The 19878-nt window shown below is 35.4% G+C and overlaps 2 protein-coding genes across 2 annotated transcripts in view; one reads left to right on the top strand and one right to left on the bottom strand.

The window, feature by feature from the left end:
- Window positions 1–16197, bottom strand: part of PLCZ1 (phospholipase C zeta 1) — a 52845-nt gene extending 36648 nt beyond the window's left edge. Inside the window, exons 1-4 of the mRNA XM_061444641.1 lie at window positions 16018–16197; window positions 12164–12398; window positions 3830–4031; window positions 2061–2205 (exon numbers count right to left, since the gene is read on the bottom strand). Of these exons, the coding sequence (XP_061300625.1) occupies window positions 2061–2205; window positions 3830–4031; window positions 12164–12398; window positions 16018–16182 (747 nt within the window). The 5' untranslated portion in view covers window positions 16183–16197. The remainder of the gene's footprint in view (window positions 1–2060; window positions 2206–3829; window positions 4032–12163; window positions 12399–16017) is intronic.
- A 661-nt stretch (window positions 16198–16858) lies between these two features.
- On the top strand, window positions 16859–18020 carry CAPZA3 (capping actin protein of muscle Z-line subunit alpha 3). Its single transcript, XM_061444642.1, has one exon. The coding sequence runs from the start codon at window positions 17086–17088 to the stop codon at window positions 17977–17979; it is 894 nt and encodes a 297-aa protein (XP_061300626.1). The 5' UTR covers window positions 16859–17085; the 3' UTR covers window positions 17980–18020.
- The last annotated feature ends 1858 nt before the right edge of the window (window positions 18021–19878 follow it).

Here is a 19878-nt window from a genome sequence, read left to right as displayed (position 1 = left end):
GTTAATGACACAATACTTCATTAGATAAACCAGGTAATATCTGTGCTGATCTTTGGAAAACACATATCGAAGTTTATTTGTCCAATAATCTATAGAATATAATTTATCAGAGGCATTTAATGTCCTGATTAATGTTGGATGTAAAGAAAGTAGGAAGAAAATAAGTGTTCAATTAGCTAAAAATCAGGCTGATTCAATTGCACAGGTCAGAGTATAATCTGGAGGGAAAAAACACAAACTCTTATGGAGTCATTGGCTCAGCTGATATACAGAGCTTTTAAAGAATGATGCATTGGCTATCATGTCTGAAAGAGCAGTTCTTATCAAATGAATTTGCAAGGAAAGTACGATGAGGTAAAACTCCCAGACATATTAAGCATAAAAAATTATTTAGGTTGATTTCAAAGGAGACTTCAAACATTCTGAATTCTAAAAGCATCAGTGTTGGACATGTTGGCCTTTCTCAAAATTAAAGAAAACTTCAGACCTAATATCCTCTCCTTATTCTGTATCTAAATATTATGTCACAACTTCTCTGAAATTTTGTTTACTAAGACATCCCAACAGGGAATTATTACATTAGGTAGATGATTTTTTTAGAAACTAAGTTTTCTGAAAAATAATTTCAATAAGGGGAAATAAAGGAAAAGAAATACAGAAAACAATATTATTCCAATTTTTATGTACCTATAGGAAGACCTTGTAAGCTTTGACATAATTGTGTACCTTTAAATTTACATCTGATATATTTTAGTGATAGTTCCTTTAGAGCCTGGCATCTATTGTAAAGGACAATGAAAAAAACAATGATAAACAAGGCAAATACTGGTGGCTACTAAAAACAAATGCTCTGAATAAAACCTTTGCTTGGGAAGAACTTAAACTATCAGCTCCTAACAGAAGTACCATTTTATGTGTACCCTGTTTTTACGCTTTCCCCTGAACATCTGCTATTGACCACTAACAGAAGAACACGTTAGGCTGGTTGTGCAGCTGATAAAAGACATTACCTATTGTGATTTTATCTTCTTATTATAACTTGTGCCTGCTAAAGTTTGTAGTTATGTACAATATACCATGAAAGAGAAAAAGCAGGAGAGTTATATGTAACAGGTTATGAAGGAGTGAAATAAAAGCATATTACTGTTTCGTTATCTTTTAAAATCAGAGACTAATTACATTTTATATAGAAATAAGAACAGAAAAAAAGTTTTGCATAACTCTGAGAAGTCTATACATATATATGAATAAAAACCCATATAAATGTATGACCACAAGTGTATATATTCACATATATAATGCTGATCAGAATACAAGGGTTATCTTAATATTCTTTCGGGACTTCATTTGAGCAGGAGTTTTGCCAAAAACCTATACAAAAGACTGACGTAGCACCAAAAGCTGCCCAGCTTTCAATCCTTTGCCACATAGGCAGAAGAGACATTGCCCTAATGAGTCACCTGATAATAAGGCAGCAGTAGATGGTAACCTTTATCAGGGTTGAATTCAAAATAAAAAGAGAAGAAATGGAAAACAGATTAAGTCTCAAACCCATCTATAGTCTAACATTTTTCTCTATTTCATAAATTCAGGCCTAGCATGTAAGACAGACTGATAGCAACATAAGAATAAGTGGAGTAAAACCATTGAAAGATATTAAGGAGTAAACCAGACTGATTCTGAAGTAATTGTTCACTTTATATTTGGTCCTTCCTTAAATGACCTCAGGAGACAATTCCACCACACAAATGCAATAAGATCTTCTGAATTCCTTCTACCAAGTTTGGTTTATAATAATTTTCAGAAAAATATGTTTACTCTTCTTTAAATAAAATTAATGTATATTAAATAAAATATAATATATATAAAATATATATTTTTATATATTAAAAACAGATAGAAAAATTTCCCCATAATTTATTTCAACAGTGCCCACTGCCAGAAACACTGTCTCTGTTCCATTTTTTTTCACCCTGGAGAATCTCTGAAAACAGCCATGTCATGGGACTTTGCTAAAGCCACCCTCACTTTTCATCCAACATTTATTTGTATATACATACCTCAAATGCATATTTATCTATTATTTTAATTACAGAATGAAATGAAATTTTGCTTGTCAAAGTGTGACCATGATACACAACAGGTTCATTGTTTGGGCCACCCCAGCAGTCAATTTCCAAGCAACGACATCCTTGTAAGAGAGCACTTCAAAAGAACAAGAGAAATAATTTTACAGTCAAAAGAAAGATACCATGCTTTGTCTTATAAGTCACTGTATTTCTGATTACAAGCACACTGAACTATTACAAAAAAAAACCTGCCTTTTCATCACAAAAATAATCCTATAGAACTAAGATTATACAGATATGAGACAAGGCTAGATTTTCTGTTATTTATCTTAACTTAGATAAATTTAGAACATTAAGGAATAAAATGGATTATCTGAATAACCTTATAAGCAACAAAAAGAGAGGACCAAAGATTCAAGTAAAATAAATCTGGAATAATGGCAAATTGTTGCTTAAATTAGAAGAAGAAATGTTTTATTTGGCCGACTAAATGCTATTTGTCTGAACTTTGAGCATCATTACATAAAACTAACAGCACCATGCTTACTTACAGAATCAGGTTGTGCTTGACTTTTACATAATCAAGTTGTTCTCCCCACCTTGTTTCTAAGAATGAGTGCTAAAAGGTTCTTGAATGACTTAAATTTACTCTATTTTAAGTTTTAATACTTCAGGGGCATCCCTTAAAGTTCTTAGGTTTCTAACATTTAGCTTGTTATTAATGTAAACATTCTTGTAGACTATTTCACCTAATTACTAATCTGTCTTTTACATGCTGCCTTTTATATGCTACAACTATCTCAAAGATGCTTCTAGCTTATTTTTAGCATTTTATATTTTTCTTGCACAATCAGTAGATAAGGGGGGGAGCGATACACCTTGTTTGCATTTACTTTTGGCAATATAGTATCAGTGTCATACCATTTCAGATACTCTTAGAAGCAAATTCTCTAGTGTTTCTCATGGTTGCAAGCTACGAGAGAATATCCAGAGAACAACCAAAACAAAAAAGTTTGGGTAGATGGTGGTTCTGACTGCTTTCACTTAACTGAAGTAGGACAAAGTAATAGGAATGATGGATACCTGTCTTCCAAGTTCATCATACTTTGTCCCCCTCTGAACTGCCTTTAATACATAACCCATTTTCTCCTTTTTGAATCATTTCTTCTAAATGTGTCTTGGTAATAAGGCATACTGGTTTCCTAACCCTCTTGGAGTCATATGCTAAACTTTCAAAGACAAAGTTTCTTCTCTCTCCTGGCTACTTTACTGCCCACAGTTTTGTTTTGTTTGGTTTTTTTTAACTGAACACATTACAACATATACTGATCACAGATATCCTTGACATACTCCCCTGTACTGTGCCCGTATCTCCTGTATATATTTATTGCAGAGAGTTATTTATTTTTGCATGGTATGTTGAGTTTAAAAACTGACTTAATCTTGATCATATTCCATGCAGCAGACTATAGATTTCATTTGATATAAGGCTGATATTTTCAAATGCAAGTGAAAAAAAAAAAATACCCAGATTGTTTTCAGACTATGAGCAGGTGGTTTGGCAATTATATTGAAAAGTGTACACACAAAATAAAATACCACTCTCTTGTATCTGTGATAAAATACCATTCTACTTGTATCTGTGATTTTTTTGTTCCTTATTGCCAAGCAGGATTATGTATGACTTAATATTCACTGACAAAAAGAACACTTCAAATATTTTAAAACAGTAAAATAAACGTATTTTAAAATCTAAATACCTGGTATATCCCCATACATGACTGGGTCCTATGAGTTGGTCAGATATCAAGTAAGTGTTGTGAGAAGATGAAATAAAGTAGTCACATAATGGGTAGTTCATATCTTGGTAGACGGTCCTGTGATGGCTTTTAAATACCGAACACTCTTCTGAAGCCATGTACCTTATAAATCCTTCAAATGACAGCTGCCTTCTTTTTCTCACTGAACAAAAAAGAAAGCAAAAATTTCTGGGGTGATTTTAAACTGGTGATTATAGCTGTGTACTTTCCATAACTTTTAATAGCCAATTCTGAACATTGCTAGAGGGTATACAGCATAACACTTTCCTTCAATTTTAGAACTCATAACAAACAATATAAATAACAAACATCAGATATGTGCAATTCTGTAATTGAATTGTTGTGGTTAAAAATTATGACAGGAAATAAATATGCTCTGACATTTTTACTCCTCTTTGGACACCAGTAGGAAGAGCTTGCAGTAGTCCTAATTAAATATAAAGGAAAATATTTTGGTCTTAGTTTTGGAAAGTAACATGCCAGTCAATGCCTAAAGATAATCTTCTGCTCTCTGTAGAAAGAATAGGAATTATTCTTCAAACTGTCAGTTGGAGACTGGCAAAGCAATCTTGCAGAAACCATAATTCCTAGCACAAAAAGTCTTCTTCAGTGATGGAAAGTTCCAAATAAATACTGCTGAAATAACGTGTAAATTAGAAATATTTGAAATATAAATAACATCTGAACAATATAAGACACTGTCCACAAAGATGAATTGCAAATCAAGCTTATTAGAATCATAGAATCATAGAATAGTTAGGGTTGGAAAGGACCTTAAGATCATCTAGTTCCAACCCCCTTGCCATGGGCAGGGACACCTTACACTAAACCATGGCACCCAAGGCTCTGTCCAACCTGGCCTTGAACACTGCCAGGGATGGAGCATTCACAACCTCCCTGGGCAACCCATTCCAGTGCCTCACCACCTTAACAGGAAAGAACTTCTTCCTTACACCCAATCTAAACTTCCCCCATTTAAGTTTTAACCCATTACCCCTTGTCCTATCACTATAGTCTCTAATGAAGAGTCTCTCCCCAGCATCCCTGTAGGCCCCCTTCAGATACTGGAAGGCTGCTAGGAGGTCTCCACGCAGCCTTCTCTTCTCCAGGCTGAACAGCCCTGACTTCCTCAGCCTGTCTTCAGACGGGAGGTGCTCCAGACCCCTGATCATCCTCGTGGCCCTCCTCTGGACTTGTTCCAACAGTTCCATGTCCTTCTTAGGTTGAGGACACCAGAACTGCGCACAATACTCCAGGTGAGGTCTCACGAGAGCAGAGTAGAGGGGCAGGATCACCTCCTTTGACCTGCATCTATAAAAAAATATGCTAATTGCTGCCATACCAGAGATAGTCATCTCATTTTTTTTGTTTTTAACTGATTTAATGACAAACAGATCTATTATCCTGCCAACTGCTGCTCCAATGTCATGCTTCAAATGTAGTAATTTTGCAAATGATATAATTTCAGAAGTCAGCTTTGCTTCAAACATATCCTAGTTTGAATTAGTCAGGGATTTTGCCCAGTTCCATCTCTAAAATAACCTTATTATTGTCACCACAGTAGGCTAGTGATAATTAAGCAGTAAGTAATCCAAAGTTACTTTCTGTTAATGAGAATTTAGAGATCAATGTATGCAAACTTTTGACAAATAACCCCAAGCAACCCAAAGCCAAAATCCAAAAAACTTACTTGACCTGTTAATCCTCAATAGAAATATAAGAATCACAAATTACAGGTTAGAATTGCAATTATCAATCTTCAGTATGTGTACAGACTGAAAGTTTTCTATCTGAATTCATGAAAATCACTCTGATAGTAACACAAATAAAATAAGTATTTCTAAATTATGTCAATTTTTTACCAAGGAAACTTTGCAATGTTTTAAAAGGCTAAACGGGAATAGAAAATAAGGATGAAGGCCCTCCAGGCATTATACATACATACACACACTGTTGTCCTTAACTATACAAATGTCTCCCTACCAGAAGTCTGTAGAAGCTATTCTTAAAGACATCGATTAATGAAGAATCCACAGTCATCTACATAATCCCATTTCAATACCTAAGTAAACCTATTGTTAGAGGTTTTCTACAATATTTACCCTGAAACTTCTTTGCTGTACAAAATATTTATTCTGGTTTGTACTATTTCCTTTTGTTTCCACAGTCTTGTGCATATATGAAGACTGCTATTACACTTCCCCTCATTCCACTGCTTTACAGAAGAAACAAATCCAATTCAGTGCATCTTTCTATTCAGGCTATATTTGATTATATTTTTTATAATTTTAGTTGTTATTTTGCAACTCTTTCAATCTGGTGAACTTCCTTCTCGATGTTTGATGCCCTAAATGGAACATAGTGCTCTCCTTATTGAACTCTACCTTTCCTTTCTATATCATCCAATTGCCCAGATCACTTTGATTTCTAATCTTGTTCCCTATTATACTTGAAGTTTTGGTGTCAAACCTAAATAAAATTAATTTCTGCTCCATCATCCAGATTATTGATGACATAATTGAAGTCTGGATCCCAAAAGAATGCTCAGTGAAAGTGTCAATTGATGTAGCCTTTCATTTTTCACTCTAACTCATGGATTAATAACTTCTCAGAGTAGTTATCTAATGAGTTCCTTATGTACCTTGCAGTTAGTTTGCCTGTTTCCTCAAACTGCTTTTTAGAATACAAGACAGTGTTAAAAAGTATGGTTTTTTTCTTCTATCCACCAGCACTCTTACTCTCTCATAGAAGAAAACTGGATACTATTCCTTTATGGTAAGACCTGACAAACTGTTACTCATCCTTACCATCTTAGAGGTGATTACACGTCCATTATTTTCCCATTTTTTTTTCCCGGTAATTGACTGGTGTCTATTTTTTCGGATGGTCCCTTTCTAAAATAGATATTAGATTTGATCTTTCCCAGTCTTTCAATTCATTATCCATTCTCCACAGCTTTTCAAAGGTAACCTGTATTAGCCAAGCTTGTTTCAATCAATTTTCTAAGAACTCACATTTATCAACCTGCCTTCACTGACCTGATTAAGCCATTTAAGCATGTCCTACCAAGGGTTTTTCCCCACTTTTGGCTGAGATCTTGCTCTGGTCACATTAATAATATTAGCCACCCAATAGTACTTAGGTAGTGCATCAAGAATTTCCTTGGTCTTTCTTTTAATTTATTTGCAAAATGACTTATTGCTACCCTGATGATTCTTGAGAGTTGCATCTTGTTTAGTATATTGACCTTTTTGATTTATTCACATGCAGAAGTTATATTGTTTTAGACTGTAGCAATAAGATTAATATTCTACTTTCTGGGTCTTTAAAAAATATTTTGAATTTTTTTATATGTTGCTCAAACCAGAATACATTAATCCCATATGTTTTTTCTATAATGAATTAAGTGAATTGTAAATTCGATTTGTTTGAAGAGAAGGCTTTCATCAATAGTATCTGGGTTTCATTTCTGATTAATTTCTTTTTCATGTTCTGTATATTTCTCGATGTAATTAGAAGCTGGATCACTAACTCCATTTACTTTTTTTCATTTGTCTTTTATATTAGTGAAAAATACTAAAATATTTGTATTTTTATACAGCTTATTACATAGCCTTATATTACATTGGCTTATAAACTTTTTTCCCAGGTATATGTAGTTGCTATCCTTGAACTGCGTACAACTAAAATGTGACAAAGGTGAAGTGGCAGAAAGAAATCTATAAATGCATTGACCACAGCAACCTGTAACACCTGATTCCTCACTGAAGAAACCAAGCACAAACTGCAGTTTCAGACAATGAGAGATGTATGGCCTGAAGTGAAGACTAGGAAATGCGGAGGAGAGGAAAACGATCTAAAGTTGAGCCTGGAAACAAGAGAAAAGTGTTTTCCCTGGTATTAAATGTGTGTATGCTTTATAGCCTAATAGCTGAATTAGTAATTAAATGTTTATGTTACTTGGCCATCAGAAATATCGAAATGAGTACAAATACATCTGCTGGGAATTTTAGGGGTGAACTCTTGAGAAATACTTGCAGTCAGAGACAAGGGTATTATTCTGTTATATTGGAAGAAGGAAGCTTTCAATAATTGTTAAAGGTATCAGGTAATAATATAATCAAGACAGAAACATTGACAAATTGGATTTAATACTATGAAATCTGACTACTTAATAAGAGACTAAAACATTTATGCTTTAAGTGAACAGTTAGGACAGAAATATTGCCTTGGCTATAATAAGGATACAGTTTAAATCTTTTCTCTTATTTCATGCAACCTTTTATGAAATCTGTAGAAGAAAGAATATGCTCTGTTAAATTTGGTATATAGTGGCCAATGGGACCAAAAGTTTTCTCCTGCAAAGGCATACTCTCTGTCTTTCTCTGTCTCAGGCAAAAAACAAGCTTAAAAGAATTTATATCCTTGAAATAGGCTGCAAATGGGTTTTAAAATAATATTAATAATATTATATATTTATACATATACACATATACATATGTGTGTGTATATATATGTGTATATATATGTATGTATATAAATATACAATGCGTCTTTAATTTTTATATTATTATTATATAATTGTATAAATACATTCTGGATTGGGGGTTGGAACTAGATGATCTTTACGGTCTTTTCCAAACCAAACCATTCTATAATTCTATGATTACTCAAATTCTTTATCTGACAGATGCACCAAGCTTATATTGTATTCACAAAGTAAGCAAGTTTTCCAAGACAGGATTGTATTTTTGAGTTGGTTTTGTGCAGCTTAGCAGGAAAATAGGCAGGATCAGCGTCTTTGAATGGCATTACGTTGTAATTAATAGTGGGATACACCTTCTTATCTTCACTCTGATTCTAGTTGCATCCACGCAAATACTGAATAATGAGCAATACTTTTTGTCTGCAAAATGAATTGTAAAATGGAGATATAACCAAATGATTGTGTAGAACAAAAGTGACATTTGGATCTTCTCTATTTGTACACTAATGTTAGGGATGCACTAAAGGTTATAGATGGACTTATAAAAGTTGTATATAAAATCTAGTCATTGCTTTCATCTTAATATTGACATACTAGTGCTATCAAGTTTAACAGGTAACACTTGTTACTACTAGCAAACCAGGTAATCAAGTGTCAGTCTACCCTTTTTCCTTTCTGCAATACACAGGACAAGGATAGCAGATGAGTCTAGTGAATCATCCTGATGAAGAATATTCTACACCAAATTCAGAATAACAGTTATGCAGAATGGTTGTACCTCAATACCATATGAATCAACTACCATGTCAGTCATAACTGGAACTTTCCAATAAATATGTTTGAGTGGGAGTATTAGTTCACTTGAAGGAGAATGAATAATGTAACTATTATTTCATTCAGTAAGATTATTTCTAATTGCAAAATAAGCAATTTTATCACAGATGAAGAAACAAACAAGAATTTGGCTCAGCATCTGTAATTTAAACCAGACATTTAACTGAAAACCATAGAAACTTTAGCTGATGTTTACAAATGTGTTTTCTAACTGAGTAAAGAGTCTTCATAGTTTAACTACTTTATGGCTATTCACTTTCCCATCCAAATAGATAAACCATTCACTTATTGTATAATTAGTAAGCATTAGTTCTCAGAAAGAGTGGAATGTATTCAGTAAAATATGTTCTGTTTTGAAAGGCAACCTCAGATAGCAATGGCATAAGGAATCGAAGGTCCTGTAGCTATTAGTGAGTGACTCTTAATGAAATGGAATGTCTTCTGTTTCTTGTTGAAAGAGTAATCCAGTTTCTCCTTTCAACCACAGTGTGAATGCTCAGAGAGATCTTCCAGGGCTATTATCCCAAAAGGAAGACTTTCTCCTTCTTGAGTTTTATTTTTCTTAATTAGTAATCATTTCCACCCATTATCAAAGACAGAGAACCAAAGGAAACTGGCAAAGCTAAACATCTGAGCTTCATGTTTTACTGGCCAAAGTAACAGCTTGCAGTAAAATTCAGTTAGCTCTGATTTCCTTTACTTAGATTAGCTGAAAATTTTGCCTCGAGTTATGTTCAGTGAAACTCGGAAGAAATGTTACACCATAACTAGAGGCACCCTTTTGTAGCTGAAGAATATGTATATTACTCCACTCATCTCAGAGTTCTTATGATTCAGAGAAGGTGATTAGGCACCTACGAGGATCTTGCACAGTGCTGCTTCTGCAAGTCAGACACGGGGACATATAAGTCTTTGGGTGACAGGGAAAGAGTGTGTGCATTATCACTAAATGACTCCAGTGAGAGAAGACAGTAAAATGAGTAGACAAGTAAGCTGAGAAAACTAAAGTAAAAATGGTGTGTAATGACCAAGAGTGACCTGAGGAACAGAATATACAGAAGGAGAAGGGGAAAAGTTAAATAAAGGACAGAGAGTAGAGAAAGCAAACCACCATGAAAACGAAGAAATTGAAACACAGAAAGAAAAAAAATAACTATATAAAAAGAAAAGGCTTTTAAAGCAGTAAATGTATGACATGCATGTGGTGAAACAGAGGTACAGGTTGCCCAGAAAGGTGATAGATGAGCAACCTTATCTGATTGATTATTGCAGGGGGGTTGGACTCAGTGACCTTTAATGGTCCCTTCAACCTAAACCATTCTATGATTTTATCATTCATTTCAGGAAACTGCAAGTTTGTCAGTTAGTTCCTGGTGTAGGAACTCTTGGAAGCCATTTCTGGGTACATAAAGGAGACTATGGATCTCTGTCCTCAGATGTTTTCAAGTTTTGACTGAAAAAAAAACCTGAGAAACCTATTTTAAAGTCATTGTTAACCTTGCTTTGAACAAAAAACTAAAGTAGCTGCTCTCCAGAGGTCCCTTTCCACCTAAACAGTTCCATGACTCTGTGATAGTAGAAGTCTGTGCCTAGAGACCTACTCTTAGAGTCTGATCAGAGGAGAAAATGGAAATGGCATTTTGGCTTGGGATAGCATTATTAATTAATTATAGTTTTAACCCCAATACCATGGATAATAACATCAATATATATATAATGGGACAGATTAATAATCAGACTCCATGCCCAGTGAAGATGATGAGAATCCACCATGTCTGCAAAACTGCTTCAGTGCATCCCTGATGTCATTATTAATCATATCCAGCTGAGGGCAAACCACAGTGTAACTGTCTAAGGTTTCAGTCTTCTCAGCAGACACATCCTTAGAAGTTGTCTTCCTCTGTAAAATCTCTGATATTGGATTATTGAGATATTTAATTTTTCCACCATATGACACTCAATTATACCAAGTAAAAAAAGCATGATTCATGGAGAATATTCTATTAAATCGTAGGTTTCAATAGTACAAAATATAAGTACTATAAAAAACTCTAGTAGCATGCATTTTTTTCCATTTGTGAGATAAACTTCTGGCAAAAATCTCCACTATCAACAATGCTGTACAATTTATGTGACTCTGAAATAAGATTAGAATGATCTTGGTTGCAAAATATGCTTTGAAACACAATGGGTTTAACTACACTTATTTTCACTTCATTACGACTGTGAACCACAGTAGTCAGTACAGTTATACTAAATTATATTAAATTCTGACATTTTCTAGTCTTCAAAAATGATGTCGTCTTCAGATTTTAATACTGAAAACTTAAAAAATTAATTCATTATTACTGATTTAATTATGATTGATTTCCTCTAAGACAAAGATCCTGTGCTGAACAGACCAGTTGCTAACAAAATACAATCTATTTTTTTATCTTTTTAATCCAATATTCATATTCCTCTAAATTATTAAGCAAAATTATTTTTGAACAATTTAGCTCGAAAAAAAATCAGGTTGTTTTCCTAATAATTGTCATTCTCATGTTTCAATAGGCATTAAAAAGATTTACTGCAATTTGAAGATTTAGTGTTTTGTTTGAAGCAATCATCATGTATATTTTGGACCACAGTGTTGCAAACAGATATAAGAATGATGGATCTGGTATGTAATATGCTATCACTAAGCACTAGGCCATGTAAATTTATTGTGCTTTATTAATGTTTTTTGTATTATTACATTCACAGTGTTCAAAGACATGAATTTTAAGAAAACCAGCATTTTTACATGTGGTTACAAAAGGTATTGTATAATGTACAGAATTATAATAGAGTTGCTTACATTCATTTTCTTTAATTTTCAGTTTGCATTGCCAAGTATTCAAAAATATAAACACAGTCACTGACAGTAGTAAAATAAATAAGAATTAGAAATCAATTACTTAAACTATGCATACCTTCTTGAATGGGTTCATACTTTAAAATTATTTCTAAGGCAGTTGTTTCACACTCTTCAGTTTCATATTGCTCTTTCTTAAGAAATTCAACAACCTGGCCATGAGATAGAGTTTTGCTGTTTGGAGCGTAAGCACGGAAAAGTTCAAGGAATTCAGGTCTGTGTACAATGGTTCGATAAATTGCCCTGAAGTCTTCTATGTTAATCGTATGTTCCTTCGGTTTGTCAATTGTTTTCTGGGAAATAAAAAAAAAAAATAAAATAAAATAAAAAAAAGAAACCACAACCAACACAAACACCAAAACAGTGAAGACAAAGATATGCAATGATGCAAAGATACACACAAATCGCTATTAGAAGTGATCATAAGAGCAAGAATAATAGAAAAAAACTCAGACAACAGTGACTGCTATGCATTATCAAATAATATTCTTCTACTTCTATATGCAATTTTTCGATTTGACTTTGTGTGTTAAAAATATTTTATACAAATTAAAATGTACCATATGACATAATTAGCTCCTATGTAATCACAATAAATTTCTATCTAACATATACGTAATATTAAAACACATTATAAAAAACCTCTAAAGTGCTATGCAGTAAAATAAACCTGGAGTATGAAAATTAGTGAGTGGAAAATATATTTAATATACTGCCTCTGCAACAGCAATTTAAATCACATTGTAAATACAGCCAGTTAAATTTACAAACAACACATGGAAAACAGTAATCTAAAAAATAAGGATGACCAAATTATCATGAGATCAAATTCTTTCAATAAATCAATTTATTGGTTTTGTGTGGCAAAGTTTCAGTAGGAGGGGTGCTACAAGGGTTGTTTCTGTGAGAAACTGCTAGAAGCCTCCCTTATGTGAACCCCAGAGGCAATGCCAGCTGGCCACAAGAGCAGTTAAAGTTGAAAGTTAAGCTTTGGAAGAAGGGAAGGGTGGCAGGAGTTGGTTTTAAGATTTGGTTTTATTTCTCTTTATCCTACTCTGATTTGATCAGTAATAAATAAAACTAATTTCTACAAATTGAGTTTGTTTTGTCCATGATGGCAGTTGGTGAATAATCTTTCCCTGTCCTTATCTCAGTCCATAAGCCTTTCATTATACTTTCTCTCTCCTGTCCAGTTGAAGAGGGGAGTGATAGAGCAGCTTTGTTGGGCACCTGGCATCTACCCAGGGCCAACCCACCACAATGAAATAAGTAACACAATTAAAGTTTGAAGACAAGATATTTTATAATAACCTATGACGTCATGTTCTATTCTTAACAAGCCAGAATGTTTAACTCAGATTAATTATTCACACTTTCAGAATTTTTAGACTGTAAGCTTGTTTTCAGAGTTTACAAAATGTTAGCACATTAATTAATTTCAGTATTTCAGCATAAAAGCCACTCGAAAAATCAAAACGGCAAAAGCATTTGAGTAGTATAATACTTTTTTACCATTTGTGTCATTTACCTGTTTCTCAGGCTTAAAAATTTTAATTATTCTTAAAAAAAACTACAAGAAATATTTGTAGTTTGTGCATATGTGCATATGAAAAATTGTACATATAAAATATAGATCTTCCTAACATTTTAGCTTGCATGATTCTTAAAAGTTGCCAAATTAAGAGACATTTTGGATACTTACCAACAAAACTACTCACGAAAATAAATAAATGGAAAATCATTGCCACACTTTTTTTCACTGTAAGGTCATAAAAATTTGTAATTGCTGGCTCTTTAAACTGAGACTACCAAAGAGGCTACATTTTAGTATCTAATAACATGACAGCCAATGTGGTTAGTATAGCTGCTCCAAAAGTGTCTATAAACATGAAATGGTTTACTTGAGTCCTGGCTTCTCCTTGATGAAGAGTTTTGATTACTATTATACCTTTAAAATCTTAATGTTCATAGTTCTGATAATGCTCAAAGGAGCATTGAAGCATTACAGTGAAATAAATTCAATGAGACTAGACAAGAAAGAATCAAGATATTCTTTAAAAAATGTTTTCTATAAAAATTATTGTTATGTATAATCATTCAATTAATTGTCGGTGCATAATTACTGACAATGATGCCAGTTAAGATTACCTTCCAGACTGCTTTGGATTTTTACATATTATTATACTGATGAACAATTTGAGACCCAAAACTACTGAATATACTCAAATCTCTCTCAAATAGCAAAGAATACCTAGCAGTACTGCTAAATAACTAAATCAGACTGTTGAGTATATTATAGTGTTAAATACAATTAAATCAGACTTGTTCTATGCAGGTCACTTCCTCATATAATTACTCTTTTCTCTCACCACAATTGATCATCTATCTATCTCTAATTTTTGTCAGAAAGTAAAGTAGGTGGAAAATACCAGAAACCCTGAGAAATGTTTTCAAGTTCTCATGAGATTCTCAAGGCTGGAAATTCTTTCAATGAAGTGCAAGTTCAAAAGCCACAGACAGCCTCTTTAGCAAGGCCTGAGTTCACACTGCCGGTTTTACCTTGGCTCTATAAGGCATAGAACAATGACAGAGAAACACGACAGAGTGAAGAAATTTTAATGCCTATCCTCTGCCTACCTGATAGCATGATGCGACCTAAAAGTTTCAGACTTGCCATAATTAATTTTCCTCATAAACTCTGGACAGAATCAGCCAGCTGGTTACAAAATTCTCAAAGAAATCACATATGTACAGCCACTTGGATTCAGTCCCTTAGGAAAAGAGCTTTGCCGAACAGCTAATTTGTTAAAAAACATGAGCTAAAAGGAAAAATCATATCTCTTTTGAGGGGACCTGAGGGAACTAGAGGGGACCTAAAGAACCTGAAAACCAAAGACACTTAATTTTGCAGTATCTTCTCACACTGAACTGCGTTCATTTTGTGGTATTTCGCTTACCTACAATAAATTAACTTATTAGTAAGACAAGTTTCTAGATGTACCACGTACCTTTCACAGAAATCTTTTAAATGTTGCCATATCTCAAACCCACATCATCTCCCAAGTGTTAAGAGTGCAATCACCATCCATTCTGGCATACCTCTTACATAGTTCAAAGAAGAGGTATAGTGAAAAATTGAATTAACAAGTGTGCTGGATCTATGTTGACCTGAAGCCTGAGAGGTGCAGACAGTTCCGTTTTGTCCTCCCAGCAAAAGGATTTCTAGGAAGTCACTCTAATGGGCTCTGCCCAGCATCAGACAGGCATGTCTGGGTTTGTTAGCTTGATTACAGAAGGATGGGATGACACCAGAATGTTTTAATTTTTCTCAAGTGAAGCTATGTTACAAAAAAGCTGGAAATCAAAGCCTATATATTTTCTATCACAGTACAATATTGTGGTGTGGTGAAAAGTTGGCGTTACTTGGGTGCCCTTCTGCCAAGTAACAAGTGACAGGACAAGACAAAATTACCTAAAGTTACACCAGGGGAGGTTTAGGATAGATATTAGGAAAAAATACTTCACCAAAAGGGCTGTCAAGCATTGGAAAAGGCTGCCCAGGGCAGTGGTTGAGGCTCCAGCCCTGGGAGTATTTAAAAGTTGTGCAGATGCCGCACTTAGGGACATGATTTAGTGGTGCACTTATCAGTGCTAGGTTAATGGCTGGACTTGATAATCTTAAAGCTCTTTTCCAACTTAAATGAGTCTGTGACTCTATTCTATGATTCTATTGTAACTGTTCAGTTATCTGTTTTACACAGAAGCAAAAGACCTGGGTAAGACAAGTTATTTGCTGGTTTTGCAGACCCTACTAGCATGAAATTCACTTCTCAAAATGTTAATTTTTATAAGTCAGCAAAATATAACTGGACTTTTAAATGTACTTAATTGCTTCACCTACATAATCCTCACCTTGAAAACATGTTTTACATGTGCATAATTAAAAGGCAATTCAAATTTTTTAAGTAACTGCATTGTATTTCCTAAATTGATCTTTCCATCCATGAAATCATCCTGAATAATGTTCAAAAACCATGTATGAGAGATCAGGTTAAGGAAACTTCTGGCTCGTGCCATTGCCTTTTAGTAGGGAAAGGGGAGAAGTTTAATTTTTTTTTTTTTTTACCCAAAAAAGCTTGCACTTTGCTATTTTCATACTCTAGAACATCCTTGTCTTCTGATTTCTGAGAATGTAGCAGTCTCTGAGGCACAAACACATTTTTGCTCCATGCCCAGAGACTCTGAGGGCAAAGGTAACAAAAAGGTTCAGAGAAAGGGAAAGGGAAGGTGTGAAGGAAAACAAGGGGTGGTCAGGATGAAGAAAGAGGTGCAGTGAGAGGAGGAAAATGCGGGGAGGCTGACGTGATTCAGCAGCTCTGGGCATTGGTGGGAAGAGGAGTGCCAACAGCAAGCATCAGCGAGGACCAGCCCTGTGCCACCCAACCAGCCTCAACAGCACTGGCTGGACCAGGCCAGACCACGCCGCACTGGCTGCCACAGGCCCTCCGCATGCAGTCATAGGCCGTGCACAGGCATGGAGGTGGGGAGGTCACACAGCAGCAGTTGTCACAGGGCAGGGAGGGGAGAGGAGAAGGAAGAGATAGAGCAGCAAAAGGAAGAGAAGGTACAACATCAGGAGGATATCTGTTCTCCTCCATGGTGGCGCTGGACTCCCTGCTCAGTCCTCTTCACAGCAGTGGTATTTGGCAGGACATCACCTTGGCTTAGTCCAGTTCCTGACGAGGCCCCCTCCGTACTCCTGCAGCCCCGTTCCCTACTGGCACAACTCCCAGAACTGGAACCCCACCGGTGCTGCCCTGGTGACGCTGTGAGGTCACAGACTGCGGAACCCTAGCACGGGCCCCTTCCCAGCACACACCCTCCCTTCCCCTGCCACCATTTTGTACCTTATCCCTCCGCCATGAAGTACCCTCCCTTCATCTGCAGTCCCCTGCCCTTTGGGTCACAGTAGCCCCCATCATGTGCACGAGGCAGGACCTGTGCAAGCCAGAGAAGGTGTCTCTCATTTGCAGCCTACTACGACAGTCTCCTCCTGGGGAATTCATCCAGGTTGTCCGAGATCTCTCTGCTCTGGTGCAAGATGAGCAGCTGGTGAGGCAGGAGGCTGCCCGCATAGGGGCCTGTCACAGCAAGAGCAACTTCACTCCCATCAAAATAAATGGGCACACTGTGCTTCTGACCCACTACAATGACCTGGGGGAAAACAGCTTCTTTGACCCTCAGGGCAAATTCTCTTTTGAGCTTGACCACCTGCGTCGGGTCACCAGAAAACCTCAGCTGCATGGGGTGATGCTAGATGAGGGGGAACTGTGGAAAGAAACCCTCCACAAAGGCTTGAAGACATACATAAGTTGCCACTTTCCTGCAGCGAACTGCTGTGTGTTCAAAAAAAGCCTGGGGAAGAGGAAGATGCTTGTGGTTTGCATTGAGGCTCATCAATACCAGCCTTCAAATCACTGGAACAGCCTTTGGAAGTCAGACTGGACTTTTGCCCTCACTCCATTTACCACCCAAGTTACAGGGATCTTTCACCTCCAGATACACTACTTCAAAGATGCCAACCTCCATGTAACTGTCAGCAAGTCTGTGAGTGATACTCTACATATGATAGACCAAAGTCAGTTTGCCACAGATTTTGTGAAATTCCTGAAAGCTGAGGACACCAGGTTCCATACTGCCATTCTGGAAAACCTTCAGGCTTTCTCGGAAGATTTATGGGGGAAAAATCTGCGAAGGAAACTCCCTGTTACTCACGCTTTTATCAACTGGAGTAAACTATTGAATGATCAGCATCTGAACACTAATGTCTCCAATACAAAAGTGCCTCCAAACTTACTGAAAAGCAATATTTGATATGGTGGCCTAAATTAAGAAATTAAAAAACAAAACAAACAAACAAAAAAAACAACAATAGAAAGAAAGAAAAAAGGCAAAACAGAGCTGTTTGGTTGATTTATTTTAGGATTACTGGGGAGAGTGCAAAAACCATCATCAATCACCACTTTGAAAATATTTCAGGTCTGTAGTTACTGAAAATAATTTGCATTTTTAAAATTTTCTTCATGTACTTTTCAACTGCTTCTAGAGTTACTAGAAATGGTCAAAATGTCAAAGTCAGTAGAGTACTGTAGGTGACACAGTTTCCTTTGTAATTTTACCCAATATTATGTTTACTTATGTAACTTCACATTATACATATCATTGGGTATAAGGAAATTGGTACGGTAGGTTGGCAAAGATATTGAGACACTATTTCTAAGTTTTTCTGAATACTGAAATGCAGGAAACTCAGCCTTCAGGCTTTGCTTGTGCATGCCACTTCATATACACAAGAGACATCCCTAACATTGTCACAGGAACAAAGGCAGACCAGTACACAGGAGGTATAAATTTCTGATTTTACAGTACAAAAGATATTTCAGGAGTGACCAAGGCTGTGTGCTGGGTGTTGCAGCATTACAGAACAAAGCAATGCTGCTTCCCGTCTCCCAGTGTTTATTACAAATGCTTAAAAAATGTATGTGATTTTGTTTTATTTTCAAACTATGACAGTGATGTTTTGCTGTCATACTTATTACAATAAATGAAAAGCCCACTACACTTTCTGTGCTCTCTAAACAGTTTAATTTCAAGCAGTAAACATTAAACTTTCTAAAAGTAGTGACATGAACATTTAAACATTCTTACAAATGTCAGGTGTTTTTAATGTATACATAAGATTTTGCTTTTTTTCATCATTACTGGTGGCAATTGTGTTGTTACATGGATTGAGCATGCCCTTTTGTGAATACTGATCAGTGGCTTTACTGCTAAGACTAGCTATGTTTGTTTTCATTGTCTTTGCTTTAAAAGGTAGTATTATGGGTTTAGGGATAACAAACATTAGGCAAAAATACCATCTTCAGATTACTTTTCTGATACAAAATAAAGATTTTTGCACCTCTACTCACACCTGTTTGGGAGGTTCCTTACTCTATACATCTGGATATGTATTAATTAATTAATGCAGAGAAACCAATTTATATATATTTATATATATATATAATATTTATATATATTAATTAATTATGCAGAGAAACCAATAACCAAAGGTGTCTAATATAAAACACATCATTCTCCATCATTCTATATTGTCCATAACAATGTCATGTGCTTAATTTTTATTAATAAACCTACCAATTTACAAAGCCTTATTGCAGATGAGGTTGTAGTGTTGCAACTATTTGAATGAAACTAAAATAAATATGTCTGTTGATATATACTGAATTACTTCAGATTTGCATAGACTAGAGCACATTTTTTCATGTGACTGTTTATTGTTTATGGTCACTCCACACAAAGATTCTGGCCATGTTTTATGAATCTATGTGCAGAAAGGTCCTCATTAGATAAGGTTTCCTTCCTGCAAGCAGACAGCAGACTTCTGCCCTTGTAAAAAGGTCCCTTGACAATGCCTTTTATAAGTGCCCATTTGTTAGAGAATCTGCACCATGCACTTGAACAGGGAGAAGGATGGAGCTTAGAGAGCATTTTCTGTGCTCCTTCAGTTATTCATAGGAAGCTGCATTACCTATGGGTCATTCTCTTTTCACCCCACAGCTGTTACTGAGGTCAGTCCAACACCAATCCAGCATATTTAGTGCCTGTGTTGCTGCTGGGGACCATTCAGTGGGTAAGCAGCTGCCTTTACATAGTATTTATTTGAATATGTGATTATTTCCTTATTGAAAAGAAGAGTAATTTTATTTTAAA

The sequence above is a fragment of the Pezoporus flaviventris genome, unplaced genomic scaffold (assembly GCF_033815535.1).
Source record: "Pezoporus flaviventris isolate CSIRO_AGI_PZ_B2104156 unplaced genomic scaffold, CSIRO_AGI_Pfla_v1 ptg000002l, whole genome shotgun sequence".
NCBI classification, from domain to species: Eukaryota; Metazoa; Chordata; class Aves; order Psittaciformes; family Psittacidae; genus Pezoporus; species Pezoporus flaviventris.
This window is presented reverse-complemented; position numbering and strand designations above follow the sequence as displayed.